Source organism: Cavia porcellus, unplaced genomic scaffold (genome assembly GCF_034190915.1).
Source record: "Cavia porcellus strain 051 isolate PalLab524CR breed Dunkin Hartley unplaced genomic scaffold, mCavPor4.1 scaffold_5, whole genome shotgun sequence".
NCBI classification, from domain to species: domain Eukaryota; kingdom Metazoa; phylum Chordata; class Mammalia; order Rodentia; family Caviidae; genus Cavia; species Cavia porcellus.
This window is the reverse complement of record NW_026947488.1, coordinates 54,379,907-54,399,156: the sequence shown is the minus strand read 5'-3', so window position 1 is coordinate 54,399,156 and position 19,250 is coordinate 54,379,907. Positions and strand designations below refer to the sequence as shown.

Genomic DNA, 19,250 nt, shown 5'->3' with positions numbered 1-19,250 from the left:
TCTGGAAGCCTTACAAAAACAATAGAGCATGTCTCCTCACCACAGGCTGTTTCCCAGCCACCAGAATTTTGGACAAGTTTGTGTTATCTTTTTATAGACTTCTCACATTCATTTCAAATTCTGTAGTTTGATTTTAATTATCACACAAAGAGATTCCCACTGTTCCTTATCCAAGATCTTTATACTATTACTAGTCCTAATGTACTCCATCCATCCATTAGTAATTAAACATTTACTATGTGCTATTCACTGTTTGAGAACCTGAATATATAAAGGTGAACAATAGAGGTAATATCTGTCCTCTTATGGAGCTTAAATTTCACCTTCCCTCTAGCTATCCATCTAATATAATTATACTCTACTCATTCCACCTGAAGAATTTGAATGGTTCGTGGGGCTAATGTCACCTTTCCCATCTGCTGAAGTGATCCTAACACTCATTTCAGTGACCTACCTTTGAGTAGTTGTAGGCAACAGATTACACTCAACTCTTTATCCCCCAAAATACAATGAAACTATCTCCTTCAGGTGTTTTCTGGTTCTCACTCTTCCTGTTTCTTTTTCTTTGTTAAATTTTGCCTTGAATTTATCTTCTTCCTTTAGCAATAAGGTGGGCACTCCCTCAGATATATCTTAGGTTACATGTAGACCTTCTGTGCTTGGTGTGGCTTCTCTAAGGCCTGGTGGGAAGGAGAGCTGCCAGGTCTTATCTGTTTATCTGGAGCCAAGAGCAAACAACAAGGTCACTAGGACCATCGTAGGCATTCTCTGACAAGCTGAACCCCAGAAACCAGATGGTATTTTAAGCTTAAGACACCAGAGCTCCCTTTTGGATACCTGTTCTCTGTTCAAATGAAATACACTCTTTTTTAGATGTCATATGTCCCACCTAGAAAGTCTAGCCTCTCAGTCATGTTCTAATGACCCAACCACTGCCCTTAATTTTAAATGCATTTGAAATTCTATTACCTAGGAATCTTAACTTAATAAAACCCTTCCGTTCTCTCATTTTTCTTTTTACCTTCCCATGGTTTCCTAATTTTCTGCAAGAAATATGTATTTCTATTATGAGTATAGAAAAAAAATCACTAAATTCTCACCCTCATCTATGATTTTCCTTCACTGTGTCCCTACCTCATTCTTCTCCATCTACTCTTTTAAAAAGAAAAAGAAAAAAAAAAAACAGAGAAAACAATAGGTGAAACTTTATTGGTTGAAAGCTGACCTCCAAAGTACAATTGTGCATCCCATAAGCCTCAGAGCTCTTGTGGGCAACATACACTTCTTGCATATTTTTGCTTTATGTGGAAAGAATGCCATTTGGGTAGAATCAAGCTGTCAAGAAGCTGACAGAAAAGTCTGAGTAAGCAAGCAACCCCTAAGTCTGGGTCTACTTCTTTGTATTCATGCCTAAGTATCCTAAGATATTCCCAGAATACAGAATTAATACTTTCTGTTAAAACCAAACGGGGTTAGCACTGGGCTTCCTGGTACATGTATCAGTATTTCTAGATTTACAGTGGTGAAACTTTTTAAAATTACAAGGATGTGCTGTACTGAGAAGCTTGTTGGGCATGCACATGCCTTTATTCACTGGGTACCTTCCTGCCACTTATGAAAGCTTCTTTTGCTAAGAAGTATGCAAATGATCGTGGTTTGTCTGCCTCTGACTAGAAAAACACAAGATTAGGGTACAGCTGAGCAGGGTGGAGTAGAGCAGATGTGGGGCCACTACCAGAGAGCTGGTCTTGACAATGGAGAAGATGCTGCCAAGAATTCCTGAGCAGATTAGCAACTCTTTCTGCTGCCTCAAGTGAAGGTGAATATGATGGAGAACCACAGGAAGCAGGATGCGGCGGGATTCTAGGACAGAAACAAACATGAATAAGCTCCTTAGAGTAGAATTAACTATACCCAGCAGCCAGTAGCGTTTTGGGACTGAACTGGTTTCAAAAAAGGTGGAGTTGAAATTGGATCAAAGGCAGAAGTCATCTCCTTCTTTTATGAGGGCCAAAAAGCCTGGTGCTTGGAAATTTTAAGTGGTTCCACAACATTGTTTTTCCATCTTTCTTTCCTTTGTTCTCATTTCAAGCCCCTGTGTCCATGGCATTTTATGCAGGATGAATCTTCCACATGATTAATTCCAAATTACCAATCTTTAATGATTAGATTCTTAATTACAAGCACTTTATAGCAAAGATTCCATTAAATGTCACATTTAGCATGAACTGCAACGATCAGATTTGCAAACCTAATATGGAATACTGACGGGCCTTCTCCAAGCCCTGCAGAGTCAACCTGGCAATGCTATTCTGGTGTGCATTCACTGTGCTAAGCTATAAGACTTGTCCCTTTCCCTCCACAGGATTGTTAGACTGCTTCTTGGTATGTTCACAGCAATAAATGGAATAGGAGTACAACCTTTGCTTGTTATGTTCCTTGATAATTAGCCAACAGATTATAGTAAAGTTATTGCCAGTTCTACTGCACATATTAAGTACTTTTTCTTTTCTCCCCAATGTTATCTGAATAGTATTTTCATTAGGAGGTGACTATACTTAGAACCTTGAACTCAGGAAAGTATATTTCTAGTTCAAACTTCCTCACTAATTCATTCTTAGACCTTAAGCAGCTTAATGCCTCTTCCTCCTGGCTGGATTTTCCTCATCTACAGAATGGGGTGCTAATAACCTCTTCTACATTCATGCCATAGAAGACAAAGACAAAGGGAAATTCAAGTGTAAACATGTTTCTGGTGGCACCCTGTACTCCTATGTGCTCAATGACTGGCCGTACAGATCTTATCATACCTGATTCAGTATGAGTATCAGTAACACATACTAGCCACGGCACTTTAGATTCTTATTTGGATTTCGTATTTGACCAGAGTCTGGTGTTTCACATGAAATTCAGAAAAAAACTTTTTCAGACAAAAATGAATTACATGACATTTAAGAGTTTTTGGCACTGTTTTATCAAATATTTATTCATACAGAATGGGATAAGACCTATCCTATGTTTAAAAGCCTGCCTCGATATAGGAAAAGTTGATACTGTATTTTGTAGAACAAAATATCAACATGGTAAGATTTATAACAACCAAGAGGTGCTTGCAGACAAAAGAGTAGTTTGTTGTTGGAACTACTAATGACACCTACCTCCTAAGTTTTGAGAATTTAAGTGTTGTTTAAACACTAGTAAGAAATTTCTTGCCTCAGGGAAGATGCTGTGATTTAGACATTCAATAAATGTCAAATGTAGATGAAAATTTGATGGTGGCTTGTCATCCAATTACATGGTCTAAAGCCACTTAAATTTTTAAGAAAAAGAACTTTAAGTGATTATGTAAATCAGCAAACACATGCAAATACAGTAGAAATGTATGTCAGTGAGGGGCATCTGCTGTTTCCCTACTCACTACTCTGCGAGCAGAGCACAAAGCTGAATTGTGTACACTGGTCTCAGGGACAGGAGTCCAGATAATGAATAACATTTCATCCAGGAGTTGGAGAAGAAAGGCATGTCAGTGTGTCAACCATAAACAACTATTGGTGGAAGAAAGTCGAATTTCTTGATGGCAGCTGTAGCATCAGCAATCCTTTACACATATAAAGTGAAGTCGAAGGGAATATCAATATAATATTTTAAGTGTATAACACTGAGCTGAGCAATTATTCTTGTGATTTAAAGGCAGATTTAAAATACTACCCACCCAAATTCTAATAATAAATGTTTTGCTAATGTTTCAAATTTATTCTAAGATTTAATCTAAGAGAATGATATTCTGCCTAAAAGTACTGGGCTCATACTAATGTTAGCATTTGGCCCTTGTGTATTTGGCTGAATTCAATCACAAACAACATGGTTTATGGGATAAATCTAGAAGTTCATTTTGAGTAGCAGCCTGAGCTGTATTAGTTAGGTAATCTTGACCGGTAGGGAGTGTAGAAGGCTCCCTCTCCATTTATTTCTAAGCCGCACTGGCTCTCCAAAGAAAGAAAAAGGAATCTTTCTCACTAATATGGCAAACACAGGGTGCTCAGAGCCTCTTTCAGGGCTTCTTTATTTCCCTGGCTCATCCTTATCTCATTGGGCTGGACCCTTCTCTTTTGCTCTCCCTCCTTTCCCTCTGTCTTCTCAGATTGCTGGCAGTGTGACAGGCTTCATGGTTTGCAGCTGACTGGATGTGTGGCCTGGACACAAAAGCCCTACTACTATAGACTGGATATTTGTGTTCTTCCCACCCCAAATTTGTATATTGAAACCTGATTTCCAGTGTGAAGGTACTAGAGGTGGAGCCTTTGCCAGTGATTACATTATGAGGACTATAATGAATGGGATTAGTGTCATTTTACAAAAGAGACCCTACATTCTATTTCTTTCCTATATTGACGACTCACAGTTTCTATCCTTTTCCTATTTTTTTTAAATCTATACTATTCCCCTTCTGGGTATCCTCCCAAAAGAATTGAAAACATCATACCACAGCAATATGTGTGCACCCATGTTTATAGAAACACAATCTGAAATAGCTAAATCCTGGAAACAACTCAAATGCTCATCAACTGACAAATGGATAAAAAAGATGTGGTATTTTTATACAGTGAAGTACTACTCAGCCATAAATAAAGATAAACTTGAGACTTGCATCTTGAGACCATACTCATTAGTGAAAAAAAACCAGACTTACATGTGTAAACATCATATTGCCTCCCGAGTATGAGAAACTGAAAGAGTAAATAAGTTCAAAAATGTACAATAGATATTGTAAAATAGGAGAAAATTGTTAAAAAGTTAAAAGGAACTAAGAAGGGAAAGGGGAAAGGAAGGAAAGGAAAAGAGGGGAAAATGCAAGTTAGTTATACTATTAGTGTCTTTTAGTTCATAGAAATGAAAGGTTTATACTTACATCAATTAGAGAATTTTTTATGACCATATCTTGCACTCTGAGTAACTTCTTTAAAAGTAATAATATGCAGTGTATTAATGATTGCTAGTCTCCTATCATCTTGTTATATTTATCTTTTTTCCATAAAATTTAAAAAGAGAGAGATACCAGAAAACTCTTGTTCTTCCTGAGATGTAAGAAGATGCTGTCTACAGAGAGAAGATGCTGTCTACAAAACAGAAAGTGGGCCCTTCCTGGCACCTATGTCCTGGACTTTCTAGCTTCTGGAACTATGAAAAATAAATGTTTTATTATTTTTAAGCTAACTAGTTAATGATATTAAATTATAATGGCTTCAACAAACTAAGCCTTGTAGTGTGTTTCCTAGGAACAAACCATATTTAGTAGGTTTTAGCTGTATTTTTTAACATAGTTTACCAGAAACTCTACATATTAAGGGTCAATGATTTCTTACGTAATGGCTGGTAAAATGGCTCCTTTGATTACTAGTTGGCTATCACACTGAGAAGGAAGAAATGCTAGTGTACCTCTCATTTCAACTTTATTTACCTGAAAAAGAAAACAGACGGCTGTCTACTGTCCGAGCGATGGACTGCAGCTTCACAACATCCATGGACTGCCCGATGTGCACAGTGCTGGGCATGCTTCCCAGTGTTCCTCTTACAAATTCTGCCACTTCCTGCACAGTGAACATCTGCAGTAGCTCATCAAAGATGGTTGGAAAAGAATTGAGGAGTGCAGCCTGTAGAAGAAAGTGAAGTGATGGTTAGTTTAGAGTTAGGTCTGAATTTATCTTGCATTCTCAATGTCAAGAAATGAAAAGAGGTTGAAAAGGCATTGCATCATACTTTCTCAGGCAGGCTTCACTATGCTCCTCGATTATAACCAGCCCTATAGCACTGTTGGGGCACAAGCCAGGAGAACCAAAAGGTAAACCAAGACAAGAAAATTTATTGGAGTTTAGGTCACTTGAAGATTTCATAACGTGTAGGTATTTGCTGGCAAGAGAAGAAAGTATAAAGGGAAATCTGCTCAGTGTATCTTAAGAGCTATAGCTATTTTTACTCATAAAATGAAATTTTTGTTTGTCAAGCTCTCTCTCTCTTTTTTTTTTTTTTTTTTTTTGGTATTGGGAGTTGAATCTACAGCCTCTGAGTTGACCTACATCACCAATTCTTTTTCTCGTCTCTTCCTCTCTCTCTCTCTCTCTCTTTCTCTCTCTCTCTCTCCTCTCTCTCTCTCTCTCTTTCTCTCTCTTTCTCATTTATGTACTGCCAAAGCAAGCACCCTTTTTCCATTTTTTCTTTTGAGACAGGGTCTCACTAAGTTGCTAAGTTATCCAGGCTGGCCTTGAACTTGCAATCTTTCTACTTCAGCCTCTCAAGAGTACTGGGATTACAGGCATGAGCTACCAAACCTGACTTTCTAGCTTTGGTTCTAAACTCAAGTCAGAAACCTCTAGAAGAAAGTATGGTAGAGAAAGCTGAGTATCATTTAAACTGCTCAGACTCCTACAGCCAGGAATTCAACTCCCACAGCTAAACTCAGAAAAGAGATACTTACAGGGAACCATGAATCTGAGGAGGCTACAAATTAGTCCCTTTATATGTGATGACTGGAACTCATATACAGGCGCTAATAACACATGGCAGTGATAGGATGAATGGCCATGAGAGAGGCCATCTGAAGGATCCATTTGAACAAATTTGTGCTGATTTTCTAACACAAAGCCAACAAGCTGTTTTATACCTGGAAGCTGAGGTATATCTGGCTTCAAAATGAAAGCATTTTATTAAGTGTTTATAAATCACCCCTTATAAATCACCCATTACTCAATACCCAGGATTCTGGCAAGGATTTTGCAACTCTGGAAGCTAGAGGACAAAGAAATACTAAGACAAACAAGGAATTAATAGCAAAACTTATCTGCAGCTCACAGACCTGAGTGAAAAGGAGTGTTTCGGAGTTTCTGCTGTCTAGACTGAGCACAAACCGAATGGACTGGAAAAGTTCTTGAATGCTGGACCGGAATTGCTCCTCTTCCATTCCACACGTGGCTCGTGAATACAGGATTCGAGACTGCACAATGAACTTGAAAAGGTACTCCAAAGCCTGAAAGTGTGGGAGAAAAAGTAATGGAGAGGCACAGAAAATGCCCAGGAACTCATAGAGCAGCAAACAAAGAGCAAAATAACAACAAATTCTGCACTAACATCAGATGATAGGTCAGTGTCCAACTAAGGACACAGGCTCTTTATGTTTTAAAACTTTTTTTTCACAAATGCAAATTGTCACTAAGCAGCAATTGTCTTCTTAGAGAATAAGCAAATGATTTTAAAACTCTTCTGAAGTTCTGAGGCCATTAATTAGGCTGTTATGGAAAGAGCTGAATTTAAGAACAGGATCAAAAGAAAAATTAAGTGTTTTTTTTTTCATGTCTGAAAATACAAGGCATTTAAAAGGCAAGGTTATAATTACTGTTTAGTTTATTAAAAGAAGGAAGATTTTTTTAGAAGGAGACTTTTGCCTTTCTAAGATATAGTTAGATCCTGAACAGTGCTTTTCTTCTTGCAAGAGGTCACAAAGTCTGGAGAAAACCTATTCCAGTTTGCACAGCAGCAGGTAGGCCTGACACATCCACCTTCCTCCCACATCCAACAAGGACATCTACCATAAACAGTTCATGACCAATATAGAAGGCAAAGGCTCACAAATGGACTTGGAGCCGAATGTGATTCTGAGCTATCTTGCAGGTTGCCTAATGTTTATGAGCAGAATAATTGCTTTAATAGGAGTTCTGGGAGAACATGGCAGATAGATAACAGCAGCTATGGAGTCTCTCTGAGAGAGCCAGCTTAGAATCCAGGAATGGTGCGGTGTGAGGAGTCCTAAGCAATGGGAGATACACCCTGCCGACCCAGGAACGAACTAAGCTGAGAAAAACCAACTAGAAATGCAATCCTGATGCTATAACTGGAACAGATAAAATCTCAGTGCCTAAGTAGAACCCGTGCTTCTGGAAACTGCGATTGAATTTCTTGCTGCCATTGTTGCATCTGAATCGGCACAGCAGGGACAGAGATGTGAAAGCTCTGAGAGCGGGAATTGGTGAACCGAGTTGAGAGCAGGACTGGCGGGGAGCCCTGCATCGACCTGCGGTGAGTGAGAGGAACAGGCACCCTTCCATAGACTAGGAGGCTCCAACAGAGGACATTCCGAGACCAGGCAGACTAGTCGGAAAAAAATGCTGCAGTGACTTTAGTCGCATATTCCCCTCTCAAGCAGAATTGGTGGGGAGCGTGTGGCCTGGGTGATGCTGTGGACTAAGACCCAGTAGGCTAGCCCAAACCAGGTCCCAGCACCTAGCAGTGCACCCTAGCAGTGAAGCCTTCAGTAGGTTGACCTGGAGAGGCGGGCCCAGCAGAGGCTGCCCAGGTCTGTGTCTCCCTAGTACACTGCAGTGGGTGGGAACACCTAGTCAGCACGATTCAAACAAACTGTAACCCACAAAGAAAGAAACTGGGCCTCCTATATATACCTGTATGGAAGGGACAAAAAAGTATGAGAAGAGGAGGCAACAAGAAAGGGTCCTTGGCCCCCAATCCTGAGAACACCGATCCAGGAAAGGTAAATGCAAAGGAGAATGAAGACAGAAAACACGCAATATCAGACATGGTACCAACTGACATAAAGCGCTATCTCCAGAGTCTCATAGACAAGTTCAAAAGTGAAGTATTTAACCAAGTAAAGCAAGATATAAGTAGAATAGTTAGAGAAATGCTAAGCACCGCCCAAGAAAAAACAGATGGTTGAAATGGAAGAACAGAAAAAAAGGGCAGAATTGTTCGATGGAGAAAATAGAGAAAACATAGAATACATAAAGCAGGTTCAAAGAGATTACCAGGAAACTAAAAACTCTATCAAAAGCTGGCATAACAGCTTGAAAGAAACTAAGGATAGATTATCTGAACTGGAGGATAGATTTGTAATGTGGGAGCATGAAATGAAAAACTTCTTAAAAATAACAAGAAAACAAACAGCAAGAATACAAGGCTAGAAGATGATAAGAAGATTTATAACTTAAGAATTAAGAACATAAAAGAAGAAGCAGGGACACAAACAAATGGACTACAAAGGCTATTCACAGAAATAATCCAGGAGAATTTCCCTAATTTAGCAAAAGGTAAAGATATCAGATGTATGAGGCATACAGGACCCTAGCCACCTACAACCCAAACAGAGCTACACCCAGGCATATAATAATCAAAATTCCAGAAATTCAATTTAAGAACAGACTATTAAAAGCCGGAAGAGACAAGAAACAGATCACTTACAAGGGAACATCCATCAGAATTACAGCAGACTTCTTGGCACAAACCATCAAATCACAAAGAGTGTGGGGGGAAATAATTCAAGCTTTGAAAGACAATAACCTCCAGCCAAGATTGATATATCCCGCACAACTGTCCCTAGAAATTGATGGAAAAACAAGGTGCTTCCAGGATAAAGAGGAACTAGGGGAATTTGCAACCACCAGTTCAACTCTACAGAGTATACTGCAGGACATTCTAAAAAAGAAAAATACCAAGACTTCAGAAACAGTGGCAGAGAGGCCACAATGAATGGAGCAGAAAGTGAAATGAAGTACACAAACTGACAACTAATGACAGAAAAAGAGCTCAACAGAAGTGAGGCAGAGAAGGTTGGATGGTAGGAACAGCTATTTTGGAGAAAACAAGACATCATAATAGCTAGTGCTGATTTAATATCATCTTGTTTTGAAGTCCCATCAAACTTTTGTTCTTCTGTCTCCATCGCTCTTAACATGTTGTATCTTACTAGATTTTATTATATGTGATAATATAAAAAAACTTTTATAGACAAGATTATATAGAAACCATTGTTCATTTTCTTCTTCTTCTTTTTTTTTTTTTTGTCTTTTTCATTTTTATCGGTACTGGGGCTCGAACTCACGACCGCCTGCTTGCAAGGCAGGTGCTTATGCCGCTGAGCTAAACCCCCAGCCCCATCCATTGTTCATTTTCTGTTAGTTGATTCTAAATACCCTTTAATACTGTCATTCTCTTGAATGGTTTTACATTGTCTTCATATGTTTGATGCTACAGTATGTGAAGTTATTCTCAAATATTTCAAGGAAAGAGACACATGGTAACTACTTATGTCCGGATATCTTGTGGTAAAACACTATTTTGCTTAAATGGTTATGTTTTGACCTGTGCTATTTTGTTGTTATGTTCTCTTTTATCTCAATCTCCTTTTTTTATTATTTACTTTTTTATTTTTATCTTTTTAATTAAGGGAAAAATAAAAAATAGCAGGATATATTATAGTAACCCACTTTGATTTCCTACTAACTTGATTTGAAACCCTCTATTGCTCTCACCATCTTGTTTTGACTGATTTTCCTCTATTTGTTTTGCTTGATAGTATGAAGTTCGAGAGTTTAGGCAATAACTGTGAAGACAATATGATTCATTTTGATGCCCATTCTGGTTTGACTATTATCTACTTTTGAAGTCCTGTAATGTCTCCAATGTTTTCGTTGTACTGGTTTTGTTCTTTGCTATTTTGTTCAATTTTATTATAATTGATGATATAGGCAATTCTTTTTAAGATAGCAAGAGGTATTATGGTAACCATTGTTGATCATTTTGTATTTTGTTTTTACATTATGTATTATGTCCATCCTTTTGATTTGACTGACTCTGTTTTGTTATATCACATTTGGTTTTATTCTCTTCAAAAAAAGTAATAAGAACTGTGGGAGCAATAAATGTGTAATTGTCATTGTACAAAAGAGAGGAAAAGAAAGTACTCTAAAGGATATAACTGTATGTATATTTAAGTGTATAAGATAGATAACCTTATTACTGAGTTTTGTTGGATCACTGAACAGAACTATTTGCAGTCTCACTGTTTGAATGTCCACTTTATATGCTTTAATTTTGTAACTTCAACAACTATTTCTAAGATGATAATATATAATTTATTAACTAGTGATTTCCTACTGTTTATTTTTTCTGAAATTCTGTATAACTTGTACCCTTTTTTTTCCTCCTTAAATAAAATTAAAAAATAATTCCTTTAATAGAACAGGTTTAAGATTCAAGATTGTGTTTTTTAATCAAAGAAATGCCATAGATTTTCCAGGCAATGTCAAGGCAGAGACACTGGATGAAAAATGTGAGTCTGGTTACTTGAACTATACAAATATATATATATGTAAAATAAATATATATGTAAAGCAAATATATATGTAAAATATATATAAAATCCCCAACCCCAAACTACCTTTCACAATCTATCCATCTGTCAGAAAGTTTGGCAAGTCAAAAGTTAGTATTTTGGGGTCCACATACAAAATTCAGTTCGTACTGGTAATTGCTAGTTTAGAATCTAGTTTTTTCTGGTTTATAACAGAACATCTCTAAGAGAAATTTCTGTGTGGTCTTAATTTCATAAATACTAGAGCCTCTGGTATAGTAGCCTTTTAATGCCAGATCTGTAGAGAACCTGAAATGTTTGTTAATCTTGAAATTCAGAGAGATATTTGTAGGCTAGCCTCTGCCATTGCTCCAGTATGTCTATATAGTGGTGACTCTTCAGACCGGTGCAGAAAAAAGCATACAACACTGAGGCCCAGCTTCATTTACTATGTATACTGGTCTTAAGTCACCACGTACAAGGTATTACCAATAAAAATTTTTAAGAAAATTTGCATTTCCCAAACCAAATATTAGGTAGCAGGTCTGACTTTCTCTTTCAGGTTTGCTTGCCTGCCTGCTTTCTCTTTCTTCTTTTTCTTTTTGCTTTAAATGGAATAAAATCAAACCAAATAAAACAGAATTAAGCTAATCAGAAAAGAACAGTGAAAGTGATACAGAGCTTCAAAACAAGATAATACAAAATCAAAAATGGCTACCATCATGTCTTTTTTTTCAAAATAGCTATTAAATATCATCAGATATAATAAAATCAAACAAAGCAAAACAGAATAAAACCAATCAAAACAAAAGAATGAAAGCGTTGTAAGCACTTTCAATACTTCAAAACCAGATAACAGGAAATTAACAATGATTACCATAATACATCCCATTATCTTCATAATAACTGCCCATACCATCAGACACGGTAAAATCAAACAAGACAGAATGTAACCAAACCTAACAAAACTGAAAACAACACAGGATTTCAAAACAAGATAACAGGAAATCAGACTGGGGATACAGCTCAGTGACATAAGTTCCTGCCTGGCTAGTGCAACGTCCTGAGTTTGATTCCTGGTATCAAAGGGAAAAAAAAGATAATAGGAAATTAACAATGGTTGCTTCCTTTCCTTTTTAGACCTTTTCCTCCCCTATCACTTTCATTATATCTATTGTACATTCTGTATCTCACTAACTCCTTTAGTTTTTTATGCTAGGAGATAACACAATATTCAGCCATATGAGTCCAAACCATTTCACTCATTGTTGTAGCTTAGCATAATGAACGTCATTTTGTGCCCTGTATTTAACTCGTGCCCTGTGTTCTGATGCATAAGAATGAAAAGTTCCTCAGGGTACAAGTCCCATGAGAAAAGCATAATGAGTTGGACCCACAAGAGAGAACAATTAACCTGCTCAACAAAGCAGCAGTATACAGGTGTCAACCAAAATGAATGTAAGATTCTAGCTAAATTCTTTCAGCAGGATGTCTTGCTTTGCGGTTTTTTACTTTAAATGTCCTATGACTCTTTAGTTCAGCACCACTCATTTGGACTCTGAAATGAGTCCATGGGTGGTCGCTGAGCTCAGCTAATATAATTCCACATTTGTGAATTTGGCTGCTTGGATTTCTATATTGTTTATGAACCCACTTCACCCATGAGCATGATCTCAAGCTGCATCCATTTACCTACAAGAGCCTCAAGATTATCCTTCTTTATGGCTGAGTAGCTTTTCATTGTATGAAATTACCATATCTTTCTTATCCATTCTGTGGTTGATGGGCAAACTATCCCTGCTTTTTCTGCTTTCCTTTCACATAGAACATAGTTTTCTCTTCATTAACTTTTGGTCTATGAATTTCCTTTTGAGTTAAATGTATTTCTTGTATTCAGCATATTGATGGATCTTGTTTTTATCCACTCTCCGTTTCTTTTTATTAGTGAATTCAGGCCATCTACATTAACGGTTACAACTGGCATGCATTGGCTTATCTCTGTCATGCTATCCTCGAGCTGTTGGCTAACCCCTTTTCCCTTTTGTTCAGTTGCCTGCCCTGTTTGGCAAGCCCCCTCTGCTGCTATTCCTGGGACAGTGGGCATCTTTCTGTCTCTCTAAAACATCCTTCAGCTTTCTTTGTAGGTTTGGTTTGGTGGTCATGAATTCCTTCAGTTGTTCTTTATCATGGAAGTATCTTATTTTTCCATCAACTTTGAAACATAGTTTTGCAGGGTACATCAATCTCAATTGGAAGTTGTTTTCTTTCAGGTTTTGAAACACTTCACTCCACGCTTTTCTTGACTTAATGGTTTGTGTTGAGAAGTCTGCTGTGATTCTGATGGGTTTTCCTAAAGGAAAGTGACCTGTTTCTTTTCTCTAATAGTCTTTAGCATTCTGTTCTTGTGCTGAATTTCTGGGATCCCGATTATGATATGCCTAGGTGTAGATTTCTTTTGGTTATGGCTAGATAGAGTTTTATATGCCTCACTTATCTGAATGCCAGATCCTTTCCCCGTGTTTGGGCAGTTTTCTGCTATTGCTTCTGTAAACAGTCTTTTTATGCCATTTGTGTTAGCCCCTGCTTTTTTGCTGACACTTACCACACTTCAATTATTTTTCTTTGCAGTCTTCCAGCCATCAAATTGTTATTTCCTGGTTCCTTGTTATTTTTAAGAGACCTTTCCTATCATGATCACTAGCTGCAATCTTCAATATCTGAAAGTCTATCTTCAGTCTCTTTCAAGTGCTTTTGCCAGCTTTCGATGGAGTTTTTAATTTTCTGGATATTTCTTTGAATCTGTTTCATGCACTCTTAATTCCTTCCTGTATTGTTCATTCAAGGTTTTCATCATTTTCCTATGCTGCTCTTTTTTTTTAAATCTATGTCTTCTTTAATTAATTTTACAGCCTCATGAAGTTGTATCTTTACTTCAGTTGTTACCCTTTCAGAGATTTCAGGTCTATGACTTCCACTTTCTTCTATGTCTGTAACTCCCAGACTTGTTTTGTGTGGGGTAGAGGTCTGAGATTACGTTTTGCTCCTTCAACTTGACACTTTTCTGGGTTCCTCCCATAAAACTAGTTGTGGGATCCCAGCGGCATCCCATGTTGGCTGCCCCTCTGCAGTGTAGGGGAATGGGCCAGGCACCTGAGTTTCTCTGAACCCAGGTTCCTGGGGAGGCACTGGGGCATGGGGCAGGCTTTTCCAAACCCATGTGGCTATACTGAGGCTTCCCTGGTGGCCATGAGTGCATGGTGGTGCGACTGCTTCTTCTCTGCAGCCTGTGTGTTTACATCAAGACTCTCCCAATGGTGGCAGGCTCACAGGGGCATATTTGTCTGATTCTCCTAGCCTACACTGGCTGCCCATGGGAAGCAAGTGTCTCCAATGGTGACCTGCGGGCGCACAGGTTGTATCTGGCTGTTTTTCTCTGCCTAACTTGGTTACTTTAGGGAAGCAAGTGTCAGAATGGTGGCAGGCATGCAGGGGTGGGTCTGGCTGGTTCCCCCTGCCTATGCTGGCTGCCTGTAGGAGGCAAGCTTCTGATGGCGGTGGGTATGCAGGGGCAGGGCTGGCTGTTTCTCCCTGCCCACACTTCTCTTTCTCTTTGTCTCTTGTCTCTCTCCCTCTCCCTCTGTCTCTGTGTCTGTCTCTTATCTTTCTTCCCAGATAGGGGTTTGTTATAAAGTTCAGGCTGACTTTAAATCCACTATGTAGTTCAGTATGGCCTTAATTCACAGTAATCCTCCTGCCTCAGCCTCCTGAGTGCTGAGATTACAGGTGTGTGCCACCATGCCGGTCTGGCTGGTGTTTTGGCTTTACATGATTAAGATGATTTGCTGAGCTCAGCAGAGGACAAAGGAGGGTCAAGGTCAATGTCTACTGACATGCTGAAATTCTTATAGGCAAAGTACAGATATCCACTGAGCAGGCTACAAAGTTAAGATGGTTTATTTATTTAAGTCACCTAGACAAATAAAAGTATTATGGGATCTAGAGACATTCACCAAAAATGGGGTATTCTTAGGAACAGAATGTGAATCTGTTGAGCATCTCAATGCCATATACTCAAGCCTAGCCCTTTTAAAATTTTGACACAGAGTTTTGCTAAGTCACTAGAATGCCAGGCTGGGCTTAAATCTGCCAATACCTGCCCTACCCTCCTTTAAGTGAGTTAACAGTACGGATTGGATTTTTAAAAAGCTACATTTTTAACAATGTGAAATTGAGGATAGTTAAGAGATATGTACATCTAACCATGTGCTATACACTCCTTGAATTTTAGGAAAGGAGCATGTTTTCCTTATCATCACTACCAGTTTTCTTTTTTTCCTTTCAGTTTGAAACAGGTACTGCAAGAGATATAGTGAATAGCTTGAAATGTCCATCAGTTCCAGAAGGTGAAAGCAAAACTGTTTGCACCTTCAGTTGTTACAGCTTAGTTCTGTTACTAAGTTCCAAACTGTAAAACACTGTGCCAGAGATGCCTCACGCCCGGGCCAAAGAAGGCCTGTGAGAAGGTGAATGAAGGCATGGATAGCAAGCTTACTTCGATCCTGCCTGACTTTCCTCTCCCCCCCTGCTCTGAATTAATGCAGGTGACCAGGACCAGGTAAAGTTAGCCACATGCGACAGACTCAAATGAGGGAAGAGGATGGAGTACAAGTGAGGGATTGATATTATTTTTTTTCCCTAGCAAGCAGTAGAGCTAAGGTTTGAATTCAATCAGTCTGCTTGCAGATTCTATATTCTAAGCCACCAGGTTACATTACACATATTTTTCTTAGCTTTGTTTTCTTCATTAGGGCTGCAGATTTTATGGAAATGGGCATAAGAAGGAAAGACAAGTGAACAAACGCATCAACATTACCAGATCATATGGAATGTGTTTAAGGGCGCTCTCAACCCTGTGGATAATGGAGCATTTAATTGTGACTGACGCAGTTGTCCTATATTTTTCTGCTTAAGTTAAAAAAAAAAAACCTGGAAGGAAAAGAGATCTAGAAGTTAGTCTAATGTTTCTATCACCAAGAAGATCCAATGAACTATTCCTCCTCACAGCTCGCTGCCAAGCAGTGAAAAGCATGCTTTCCTTATCATCACTACTAGTGATGACACTGGGTCAAGAGCCACCCTCTATCTCCACCTGAAATAATATTTCCTATATGTCACTCACAAGGCAACAAGCAACATAAACATAAAAATACCACATCTTTTTCATCCACTCTGCAGTTGATGGGCATTTTGGTTGTTTTCAAGATTTAGCTATTACAAATTGTGCTGCTATGAACATGGGTGCACATATATTATTGTGGTATGACCTTTTCAGGTTTTCTGGGAAAATACCCAAGAGGGGATTAGCTGGATTGAATGGAACTTCTAATCCTAGTCTTCTGAGAAATCTCCATACTGATTTCCACAGTGGCTGCATCAGTCTACACCTCACCAACAGTGGAGCAGTGTACTTTTTCCCTGCAGCTTCACCAACATTTGTTATCCGTTGATTTCTGGATGGAAGCTATTCTTTCCAGAGTGAGATGAAATCTCAATGCTTTTTAATTTGCATTTCTCGAATGATCAGTGATGGTGAACATTTCTTCATGTATTTATTTATTTATTTATTTTAATTTTATTTAAAAGGAAAAGAGAAAAACACAAAACAAAACAAAGCGGTGTAAGGGTACACGTAATACAGAACTACAAAAAAAAAAAAAAACCAGTAAGAAATCACCTGTTAATAGATTACATATTATCATCTTAGAAATAGTTGCTCAAATCACAGTATCAAAGAATACAAAGTGGACATTCAAACAGAGAGACTGCAAACAGCTGTGTTCAATGATCCAAAAACATTAATATAGTCAGCTATTTAACACCCCTAAACACACTTGCTGTTATATCCGTTAGAGCTCTTTTTTTCCCTCTCTCTTTTTTACAACAAAATTTACACATTTTGGATTTTATTACTCCTTAGTTCTTATTACTTTTTTGGGGGGGAGAGAATAAAGTCAAATATGGCAAAACAAAGCTGTCAGTCAAAACCAAGGATACATATAGCTCATGATGTAAAACAGAGTACAAGGTTATCAACAATGGTTATCAACGATGTCTCTTGTTTCCTTAAAAAGAATTGTCTATCTCATTAGATATTATAAAGTTGGACAAAACAGTAGAGAACTAGACCAATAAAACTTAGGCATTGTAAACATTACGGGACTTCCAAAGGAGACAATAGTCAAACCAGAATGGGCATCTTAGTGAATCTTATTGCCTTCAAAGTAGTTGCCTATACCCTCAAACTTGATACTATCATACAGAATGGAACAGAGTCTAATCAGTCAAAACAAGATCATGGGAGCATTACAGGACTTCAAAACAAGTTAATAGGAAATCAAAAAGAGTTACTATTATATATCCTGCTAATTTTTTTAAATTTTTCCCCTTAATTAAAACAAACATAAGAAATAACTAAATAATTTTTTTAAAGAATAAGGGAGAGATTGAGATAAAACAGGACATAACAATATAACAATACTGGTCAAAGCATGACTGCTTCAGCAATCTAGTGCTTCACCACCAAATAACCCGACTTAATAGTAGTTACCATAGTGTCTGTCTTTTTCCTTGAAATATTTGGATAAAACTACATATACTATAGCTTCAAATATTTCCATATCAGGAAGCCCAGAATAAAGCCTTTCCAAAAAATAAGTGAAAACTTTATAAGGCTTCAAGGCCACATAATGGGGAATCATGATTACCACATATTTTTATATATTTGAATCATTACTTACATTAGGGAAACTATTCGGTATTCACACATGCGAGATTGATTTATTTCACTTATGAGTATGGTCTCAAGCTGCGCCCACTTATTGATAAATATCTCAATGTGATCCTTCTTTATAGCTGAATAATACTCCATTGTATAGAAATACCACAACTTTTTTATCCATTCCTCAGTTGATGGACACTTGGGTTATTTCCAAGATCTGGCGATTACAAATTGTGCTGCTATAAACATAGGTGCACATATATCACAGTGGTATGATGCTTTCAGTTCTTCTGGGAATATGCCTAGAAGTGGAATAGCTGGAATAAATGGGATTTCCAATCCCAACTTTTTGAGAAATCTCCAGACAGACCTCCACAAAGGCTGTACCAGTCTACATTCCCACCAACAGTGCAGGAGAGTTCCTTTTTCTCCACAGCCTCTCCAGAATTTGTTGTTGTTGGTTTTCTTGATCCTGGCCATTCTTTCAGGAGTGAGATGGTATCTCAGTGTGGTTTTAATTTGCATTTCTCTAATGACCAATGGTGATGAACATTTTTTCATGTATTTATTTGCCATTTGCATTTCTTCATCTGAGAATTGCGTATTCATCTCAGATGCCCATTTTTGGATTGGATTTTTGAATTTTGGAGGTCTGAGTTTTTTAAATTCTTTATATGTTTTAGACAAGAGTCCCTTGTCTGAGAGAGAGCTCACTAAAATCTTTTCCCAGTTTGTGGGTTTTCTTTTCACTATGCTGGAGATTTCTTTTGACATGCAGAAACTTTTTAATAAGAAGTGGTCCCAGTTATTGATTCTGGGAAGTATTTCCTGTGCGGTTTGAGTCCTGTTCATGAATTCTCTACCTACTCCTATGTCTCCAAGGTTTCTACCCAATTTGTCTTCCAATAGATTTAGTGTTTGTTTTAATATTCAGATCTTTGACCCATTTAGATTTTAATTTAGTACATGGTGATAGACATGGGTCTAGCTTTAGTTTTCGGCAAATGGAGAGCCAGTTTTTACAGCACCATTTATTAAAGAGACTGTCGTTCTTCCAATGAACCTGCTTGGCTCCTTTATCAAAGATAAGGTGGTTGAGTGTGTTTGTAGTTGTGGTTGTATCTTCTAATCTATTCCATTGATCTTCGGCTCTGTTTTGATTCCAATACGATGTTGATTTTACTACTGTTGCTTTGTAGTATAACTTCAAGTCAGGGATTGTGATGCCTCCTGCTTTGTCTTTGCTGCTTAGATTGCCTTTGCGATTCTAGGTCTCTTCTGGTTCCAGATGAAATTTAGGAGTGATTTCTCTACATCTATAAGCTATGTTGATGGTAT

At 37.9% G+C, this 19,250-nt stretch overlaps 1 protein-coding gene across 13 annotated transcripts in view; it reads right to left on the bottom strand.

Annotated features, from left to right (window-relative positions):
* Positions 1-19,250, bottom strand: part of Dock3 (dedicator of cytokinesis 3) — a 707,026-nt gene that overhangs the window by 94,684 nt on the left and 593,092 nt on the right. For all 13 annotated transcript variants that reach the window (XM_063248927.1, XM_063248931.1, XM_063248928.1 and 10 more), the window contains 3 exons: positions 6,851-7,021; positions 5,459-5,651; positions 1,736-1,863 (listed from right to left, as the gene is read on the bottom strand). In XM_063248927.1, the coding sequence (XP_063104997.1) occupies positions 1,736-1,863; positions 5,459-5,651; positions 6,851-7,021 (492 nt within the window). The remainder of the gene's footprint in view (positions 1-1,735; positions 1,864-5,458; positions 5,652-6,850; positions 7,022-19,250) is intronic.